At 38.8% G+C, this 10,000-nt stretch overlaps 1 protein-coding gene across 1 annotated transcript in view; it reads right to left on the bottom strand.

The window, feature by feature from the left end:
- LOC138014421 (calmodulin-like) overlaps window positions 1-4,719 on the bottom strand; it is a 7,308-nt gene extending 2,589 nt beyond the window's left edge. Inside the window, exons 1-3 of the mRNA XM_068861488.1 lie at window positions 4,608-4,719; window positions 2,948-2,975; window positions 1,093-1,236 (exon numbers count right to left, since the gene is read on the bottom strand). Of these exons, the coding sequence (XP_068717589.1) occupies window positions 1,093-1,236; window positions 2,948-2,975; window positions 4,608-4,610 (175 nt within the window). The 5' untranslated portion in view covers window positions 4,611-4,719. The remainder of the gene's footprint in view (window positions 1-1,092; window positions 1,237-2,947; window positions 2,976-4,607) is intronic.
- Window positions 4,720-10,000: the final 5,281 nt, after the last annotated feature.

Below are 10,000 nucleotides of genomic sequence, written 5' to 3'. Positions count from 1 at the left end.
AAGTCGCGGGCTTCAGTAATGTCTAGTCAACGCAGCGAAGTCTGGTAATGACTATTCCCAGGAGTTACCGTGTATCAACCGAAAACGTTCTGAAAAGTGTTCTATTGGGAAACTTCAACCGCTTCATTTGAAACCGGTTGCGGTTGAAACGGTTGACTCATCACAATAGAATACGACCTTATATTTACTTTCAAGACCTATCTATATGAAAAGAGGAGATCATCACAGTCAAGCAGCAACTTATGCCGTTGCTAAGAAAGCCTGAAAAAAAAAATCCAGGCATGAAGAGGGCTCGAACCATGCATGGCCATGCGATTGAGCTGCACTGCTCTACCAACTGAGCTACCAAGCTCCTATAACAATTGGTCACTTGTGAGTTACAGTTATATCCAGTAACAGTTGAACTAATGAATAGTTAACAACTATTCACCGAAGTGGAGGTGGCTAGTTACCGAGCCGCGAAGCGGCGAGGTAAATATCCAACGCTAGCCACCGTCAGTGAGATAATATACAGCTTAAAAATTAATTTGGATGTTTTCTTCACTTCTCACGGATGCAAATCGGGACGCCATTTATTCCCGAGTTGCTCGGAGGTATTAGCACAGGATATTCGGATTTTGACGAACCAATCAGCGTCCGCGTTCAACGCTATCCACTGTTTTAGTATATACTAACATAGAATATATGTAATGCCCGTGTATTCAAGTGAAATACATGAAGCCTAAAAAAAGAAACAGACTTGGACGGGGCTTGAACACGTGACCTTGCAGAGGACCTTAATTTCTGGGCAACTCCTAGTCCCTTCTGTGAACTTTAGGGGTCTGTAATGAAAATCTTCCGTCTACACTTGCAGATTTTCATAAATCAAAACCTTGCCGAAAAAGACATTTTGCCAATTTAACCTTCTTTAAAGCTGGCGGTGAAATGATGTCCGTCTGTTTTGACCTTTTTGTTTATATTTCAATCTTTTCCAATCGCCAGTTTGTTTGACTCAACCCCTTCAGTGAGTACACGAGCCAATCAAACTGAAGGAACATATAATACCAACTTTAGTGGGTTTCTACTGATTTATGATATACACTGTTTACTTGCCGTCAATATCCACGCTGTTAATCATCATCTGTAAGTCCTCTTCACGAGGGTTCTCACCCAGTGATCGCATGACATTGCCAAGCTCTTTTGTGGTAATAAAACCACTTCTGTCCTTATCAAAATTCCTGAAGGCTTCCCTGTATTCTGAACGTAAGGGGAACGTTAGGACGTATTAGTTGCCTGGCGGTAAATAGATTGTTCTTTTCTCCGCCTCATTTTAAATTGGCCGTTTCGGACTGATCGATTCGTCTAATATGAAGACGTGAAGAACAAATTTAGACGACCAAGTCGTCTGAAATTGGCCGACTAGGAAGACAATTTTTCGAAGACGATTTTTCCTTCTAGACCAACCTAAATCCGCGTTGGACATTGACAAATTAACCATGGCGGGGAAATGGAACTAGCTATAAAAGCGATGGTTTATGGGATGTTTTCAATTTGGCAGGAGGAAAAAAGGTTGGCGCGAAAGGTAGGGTAACTGCATACCTAGTGCCTGTTCTCATGTAATCGAACTTACCAAGTTTGTCCTTCCATTGCCCGTCTTTTATGAATTTAGGTCGAACAACACTTATCGAATCGGTCGACTTGAATTCACATCAGTCGACCAAAGCTTGGGACGATTTGTCTGTTTGTTTGTTTGTTTGTGCGTCTTCTAGTGTCAAAACGATAATTCTCTTACTTGAAATCAGCCTTCAGTTTGTAAGAAAACAGTCAACTAGTTTTTGAGTTGTGCGTCGTTTTGTTTCGAAACTAGCCTATAGGCAACGAGGAAAACAATGTCGAGGAGGAAACAATGTCGCGGAAACATTGTTGCGGAAGCAAATGTTTCCCTGTTTGCGGCCCCAAGAAACATTTGTTGCAGAAGCAAAATCCTGGGAAGTAAAAATGTTTCTGAATTAGTTTACATATACTTTGCTTCCTAAGCAATGCAAACGTTTCCGTGTTTGCGCGCAGAGGAAGCATTCGGGAAACAATGTTTCTACAGCAATGTTTTCTCGTTTGTGGGCGCCTTATTGCTCACTCTAAAACCTTAGATATGACTAATAGGAGGGTGACGTTGTAGGTGGATGCGATAAGTACATGATTTTCATTCAGTTTTCGACAACCGGACGCACTCTAATTGAGAGAACAATACCGATGCGCGACCCCCATCTTTCACTCCATCAGGAATTATATGATAACCTCAACAATTCGCTCATTTTGATTGGTTCTCACCTCTGATCTATTAGAAGCTAGATGCATAACTGACGTCATTATCAAAAACTTTTAAATCCTTATTATAATAAAACAAATAGACTCCATGTTGTCATCTGTTCAGTAATAGACCACAGAAGATGTGGTAAGAACATTAGTGGCACACTCGGCTATTGCTTCGCGTGTGCGACTTTTTTGTTTTTACTACATTTTGACGTCATCCGTGATCTATTACAGTACTGAACAGACACACGGCACTGAACATGGAATCTAATTGTTAAATGTTAATTTGCAAAACTATCTAACTTGAGGCGTAGCCTGATGGTCGAATATTATGTAGCCTGTTCCAAGATCCCAGATAGTCAGTTCGCCTCGCCTCGCCTCGACCCAAGCTCCCACTCGTTTTTCAAACGCAGTTGTTTTCGTTTTCTCGTCTATCTGGGAGCCTGGAAAAGGCTAAATATTATGGTGTTTTTTTAGGAAAGGTTAATTTAATAATATCGCTCTCGATCCAGTGCCCTGGAAACTAGATTATCCTTTTTCTCTCCATTGAAGCGTTACCTGAACAATGATTTTGCTGCAAGTCAACTTTCAGTTCTCTAATAATCGTCTCAGAAAATACAACCAATTTATTTTTTGAATGGAAGATGGTTCAACTAACCTTGCACCTGCTCGTCGGTGAGCTTTTCCTATAAGAAGAAAACGTAACTCCCTTATACTACGAATATTCTATTTTTATATTTGATGCATAATAGACCTAATCGGCTTACTAAATGTTGTACCCAATTCAAATCTCCCGCGATTAAGATTCTTTGTGTATTGTGTTTGTAAATGATATGGAAATACCTGGAGCACTGAAACGCTTTATTCCCAAACGCTTTATCCCCAAAGGGTTTGAATTGGGCACAACATTGAGTTAGCCGATTCGGTCTATTGCTGGAAGCATTGTGCAAATTGCTCGTTTATTTCAGATCGAAATACGTACGAGAAAACGTTAACACTGCTTTACTGTTCCTTTATTCATGATTCGGGCCAGTTAATTCAGTGCAAGTGAACTAACATAAAGTTCCTTTTCCGCGGCGTTCGTTCTATAGCACAAACGATAGCAGTTATTGCGTTAAGGAAATTTAACCAATGTTGACGACTTCTCGGTGACTTTGAATAAGGGACATGAAAAAGCCAGAACAACTTGAATGAACGGATCACAGTATGACTTAGTAATACTTTCTTCTGTTTATCATGAACTTAGAAAAATAAATATTCCGGGCTCACTTACTTGCTTGATTATTATTTTATGTTTTTTCAATCTACCAGTTTAAGTCTTTGAATTTGCATGTGAAAATTTTTTATATCAATTAAAAACACAATTTCAAAAATTATTATTGTAAACTTATATCATATGTAACGAAACTGTCTAGAATTCAGGAAACATGTGTTCAGTGTCAGTCTGAGCAAAGGCAGTTGTACTCAGTGACCGTTGCGTAGTTCGTGGACCAAATTGGACTGAAAACATGTACTCACTGTATTTGCCACCAATTTTAAGTAAAGTTTATAATGGTGTATTGCATTGTATTTTGCTATATTCTAATTCGTTTCAACTCTATTTTACTCTAGTTCAGTGTTGTAAAAGGGGATTTGCTTTACTAAAAAGCGCGTTTCACATGTGTCACTATGATAGAATGCGATTATTTTAGGAAGGTAATTCAGTGACTTTGAGGGTCTTTCAGTTGACGTGGCAGTGCAAACTTTCTCATAGTTCACCGCGCTCTTGCCACCCGGAGAAAATAGGTGCAGAAAATATATACCGAAATCTTTGAATGTTCTACACGCTCAGGCTACACGACAACAACATTTTTTTTAAACTGCCGCAGAAATCTTTTGACATCTCAGCAGTGCTGTGGCTACTCTCACAACATCACTTGTAAATCAGCTATCACGGCTCCGCAGAAAGAAATGGGGTAGACATGATCTTTGGTGAACGAATAGAATTGCACAATAAACTGAAGTATTTTTAAAAAGTCAAAATGTGTTAATAATTAATACTATTTTGATGTTTTCTCCCATTTTCCTTGGAACTCTTAAGATGATCGGAATCTCTCAATTTCGTGTTACGTCGTTCAGGAAATGAACTTTGGGATTGTCGATAGAAAAAGGAATTTTTCTCTACAGTTGCAAGACTTGCATGATACTTTACTGTTTTATATCACCAATTCCATCAACATTTTGCAATCCATTTGCAGAAAATTCGATGTTTGAATTTGTTAACGGTGTACATTTTGGGCTGACATGCAGAGGATAAAAGATACAATCTTCTTACATACCATGACTTAGTTTTCTCTCGACTTCAACGCTTCACCAAGGGAAGGGATGCTCCTAACTGACAAACTAGTTTTGATTATTACTCAGCCCTGGATATTTAAAACATATTGTCTGCATTACCACCACTGGAATGGGGTTTTAGATGGAAATTTTGTGGTTTTCATGTAGGCGATTTTGATCGGTCAATTTTTAAATTCACAGACATCTGGTCGTTCCTTCGTAAAGTGCATGCATTCACGTTTGGCGAATATTCCTTACTTTTTGACTTCCGAAGCAAGACTTGAAAACAGTTAATTTGTTAGCGTTTTGAAGTGCTGCGTTAAGAAGGTAAATAAAACAATGCATGAAATACCTTGGTATAAAAACTATGTAATCAGCAAAACTATCTCAATTAAAATGACGAAATGAAGAAGAGGCCCTTCTGGTTTGTTATCAGTTGTAACATATATGATATTTATATCGTGTTCCATATGAAAAAGTGTTTTAATTTCAATGCTTTTATTGTTTGAATATCTCAACAACAACAAAAAAAACTCCTGAAATTGAAGACATTTTTTCGACGGAATTAAATCTCATATGTTTGCCGGCCGTGTGTCTGCAAACTGACGAAAAGTCTAGATGTAATAAGTGTTAAATGAAATTAATTAGCAACCCTTGGCTAAGATCATTGGTCAAAACTGGAAGGCTCAAAACAGGATGACTTAACTGTTCTTCTGTGGTGTGTTGGTTGATAAAAGCATTTTATCGTTATAACTTTTTCGTTCCTTTAGGTGATATTACACTGCGCATCCTGTACTGCGCATATAGTGTGTCAATATTTATAATGGATCAAATTTGAAAAATTGTAAATATGGCCTAAGTCGATCCTACACGCTGGAACAGTTCACAAAATACGTGAGAGAAGTTGTGAATGACCCATAACTCTTTGCGAATAATTACAGCGCGCATTCCGAGAACGTGGCGAATTTTGTTGTGTCGATCTACGATAGGTACGATGTATATATTTTTTATTGCATAATTTTGGTGTACAAATTATCACCTTTAAATAAAAAAAAATAGAAAGAATTTATCGGAAGGAAAAAAAGATATAGCTAAAAACGTACACAAAGCCCCTTACCCAGGGATGCAAATTATGATCTTGAAAACAACTACTCGAGAAACGTTTTGAGTCGATGTCGTTTTAAGTTGAGTGATTTTTCCATAAACTGTATAAGACAGTGTTCCATATGCTCTAGACACCTATCAGGTGTCTTTTCGATTGTTTCTTTAAAAACCTTCTCGTTTAGCTGCCGCAAAATGTACCCTTAGCCGCGCGTGATTAGTACCAGTAAAGGCATCAATGGGGTAGGATTGGCCCATTATATCTCTTAAGCAAGCACGGTGACTTATCTTAACTTTTTTTCTGAGGAGTCACCTTAAATCAATGTTGGGAAAAATACTGTTACACTAGGACGGAGACTACCTTTAATCCAGTGACTCCCTCATAAACATAAGTATATCTACAGGGAGTATCCGTTAACATTTTACCGAACTTTGAAAGCGCATTGCACAATGAGTTATCCCTATGTGAGAGTGCGCACCAAACGCAGCATGGTTGCCCTGTGGGTCTTTGGGGTGTGCATGCGCACTGGAGTCAAACAAAACGAGCACCTGGAAGCCTGCGGCCACAGTTACTTCATTTGTTAAGGTTTTATTTAGTTCCTAGGTTATTTAGCCGCCAGGGTCCTTAAGTATATGAAAACTCCAGTTGAAAATCCTCTGTAACATCTTGCGTAAAGTGGGCGCAGGATTTTATACAAAAGATCAAGGCCCTGGCGGTGTGATGTTGACAGACTGTGAGTATTAAATATTTATGCAATGACTGCTGACGAATTAGCAACCCTGGGAGAGATCGAGACATTGAAAGTGGCACTTGCTAAAAAAGAGCAGGAAGCTCAAAAGACTGCTGAAAACATTGAAGCAGTGGAGGAAAGCTGCTCAAGCAGGCTTAGCATGAAAGTGAACAGGGGAAAGGCCTATGAGGGGAGAAGAACATGTAGTGTATGTCACCCCCTCCCGAAGGTTAAAAAGATTCAAGGGAAGACCTGTAAGAGGAACTGACCCTTAAGTTGAAGACTGGATCGAGGATGCAAAAGCTATTTGTCAAAGTAAGGGGCTGACAAAAAGCATCTCGCTTTCTCTATTTCTCGTAGGTTTCTTTATACGTTTGCAGGACTGGGGATTTTGATAGCTAAAGATTCGATTTCTACTCCAAGATCGGAAAAAAAGAGTATCAAGTGTTCTTGGGTCCAAGGTTTTAAGGGACATGCGAAAGTATTTAGATTCACAGTACGAGGAGAACTTTGCAGAGTTATTTTTTTTTTTAAAGTTGGCTAACTCGTGTCTTGATGAGGTTGGTGTTTTTTGCAATAGATGCCTACCGTACTCTTTTGTTTTCATAAATCTTAGCTTGTACCTTTTGTATTTCTTTAGTTCCTAGGTTATTTAGCCGTCGGGATAAGTATATGTTCTTGTTTTATCGTTCGCTATGTTTCGCTACTATTTTGTAGAATTCTACTAGTATACTAATGCAAATGCTGTAATCTGATTGGTTGAGCCATTAAACACTATCAGCCATTACTGTGCAGTGGCTGGAGGTCGTCTTGGAAATAACGACGTTTTTTTCGTTTTCCAAAGTTTTGAAGGAAAATTTGGATGCAAATGGGTAATTAAATTTCTGAGAAAGATGAGGAAACTATCAACTCATAGAAATTTCGAGCTCATAATTTAATTGTTAATTAGTTATGTTTAGGGACTGTTCATGAAGTACGGGAGGGGGTCGGCCGCAAAAATAGAATTCGAGAAGACACAAATTTACTGGCTTATCCCTGCTGTACTTTATGACCAGTCCCTTTAATTCTGTCTACATGACAGCAGATTCCTGTTCATTGCAGACATTTCTTGTTCTTTATTCTATTATTTTGAAACAAGTGCAACCTCCATTTCTCCTATTCCTAGTTTGAACCTTTAGCATGTGCTTTCTATGCAACCTTGTAGTTATCTGTATTTCTTTCTTATATGTATGCGGTGTATAATTTATTAATTTCTGTAATTTTCTTAGGTCCTTTCTCAGTTGAAAATTCTGTATCACACCAGAAAATTTGAACCTGGTATATACCTTATTTCAAAATGGCGACCATTTTAAAATTCTTTTGTTCTCAAGCAAATCAGCCCTTGTTGCCTGGTTCAAGGTAAAAAATTCTTTTGAATTTTAAGTTTAAGAACTAGGCAACAAGGGCCAACTCAACCGCAAGCAAACATAACAATACTAAAACACCGGCCACCTTGGAATAAGATATATACAAGATGATCTCTAAGCAATGATGCTTTGAAAATTCGAAATTTCAAAAAGAATGTAGGCATTAGCCACGCAAGAGTTTATCAGTTTTTGTTGGCTAATAACTGGGTCGTTATCAAAGATAAAAGGCTTAAAATTGAGATTTAACCCTTTCACTGCCGATGGCTTCCCCATTGACGTGTAAAATGGTCTGGCGTTAGACAGAGTAAAATCTATAAGTGTCAATTTGCATTTTTGGCGGTGAAAGGGTTAACTAAGTTTAACGAGTCCTTTTAACCTATTGAAGACAATTTGAAAATATAGCATGGTGCCTTCTGTGAGCAAACTGGTATGTGAATAAAACAAAATGTAATTAATGACCTCAGCAGAGTTCCTTATAAGTTGACTACGTCCCAGGGCTTTTCACCGCTGAAACCCAGGGTCCTGGGTCTCAGCGATGAAAAGCCCTGGGAACGAGGTTGAACGCACACCATCGAAAATATGAAGAAAACGGCAAATCACTGCTTTGTTAATTAATTAATTAATTAATTATGCACGACTGCTCATGCGCCTCAAATCTTAACATCCATTACTGGAATGTAGAGGTATGGGAGTTGTCCTGGTAGATTGGTTGTGATTGCAACTGCGCATGTGATTGTAACAGATTTTTATTCAGGGAGGGGATAAAAACAAGGCAAATGGTTCGTTTAGAGACTTACAGCGGTTACCAGTCACACGCGCCCCTCAACGACTTTTTTTCATTTTTCGAAACTAAATTTTGGGTGGATATCAATCAAATGTTTCCATCACGAGTTCGACTGCCGCCAAGTGAAAGGACTGTCATGGAGACATTTGATTGACGTCCACGCAAAATTTAGTTTCGAAATATGAAAAAAAGTCGTGGCTGATTACCGCTTCAAATGACAAGACTTGACTTCTATAATCATCCGTTGTGTTACAAACACAAAAGGGAGTAAACACAAGACGTTTGCGAACCATGCACGGAAACCGGAAGTGAGCTGTTCTCCTATTTAACTTGTCTTCACACAGCCACATTTATATTGCTGAGTATCTTTTCACTATTAGAGACGATTAGTTTATAAATCTGGGAGACACTACTGTCATGGCTTGCGAAACGTTCACTTCCGGTTGCCTTCCATAGCTCAAAAACGTTGCGTGCTTAAGCTCACTAATAGCAGTTCTAGTGGACGCGGAATTGGAGGAGTTTTCCATCTCCAGTGTATTCATATTATGCAAAACAGCTTACGTTGCAAGCATGGAGTATTGAGTGGCGTCTGGGTCTGAGTGGGGTACGATGTGTTGTGAATTTCGTCCGGATTAACCCCATGAACACGGTAAAATGTTAGCTTTATTCAGTCATTAAGAGAAGAACATATTTACAACATTAATTTTACATCTTTACAAGGTGTACCTCATATTTATTTTGTTAACTTAGGACATGCACGTAGTGTTTAATCAATGCCTAATATATATGCGACCTGTAATGATTTTATCAGTTTGACATGGGCGTAGCCAGGATTTTTCAAAGGGGGGGTCACACTCTGTCAAACAGAGGGTACTCGCGTTTTCGCAACCTGAATATTGTAGGTTGGGAACCCTCCCCCCCCTGGCTACGCCCTTGTTTGATGAGACAAAATACTAACATGAGAGAAGAGGCCCCAGTTGGTTATGGTTGGCGAAATGGTGCAAAATTCACAAAGTTTACATTCATTCACATTCACGGCTGTTATTGTTATTCACAAATATATTTATTCACATTCAACAACTAAGTTTACATTTAACGACATATTTCTTATTCACGAATATATTTGCTCACATTTACGGGATGTATTCATTCACATTCAACAGCTTATATCCGTTCACATTCACGATCATAATATTCATTCAACACGGTGCAATATTCATTCAACATTTTCTGCGCACTCCCTTTGCACACCATTAGGTCTCAGCTCCCGCTCTTTTCTCAACGCAAATGGCAGACGAAGGAAGGCCCAGTTTAGTGGTAGACCAAAGACCCCAAACACAAGTGTTACACTAGCAAGATCTTTTTTCTGCAGC

Source organism: Montipora capricornis, chromosome 8 (assembly GCF_036669925.1).
Source record: "Montipora capricornis isolate CH-2021 chromosome 8, ASM3666992v2, whole genome shotgun sequence".
Taxonomy (NCBI): domain Eukaryota; kingdom Metazoa; phylum Cnidaria; class Anthozoa; order Scleractinia; family Acroporidae; genus Montipora; species Montipora capricornis.
The sequence above is the reverse complement of the archived record's forward strand: the minus strand, read 5'-3'. Positions and strand labels throughout refer to the sequence as shown.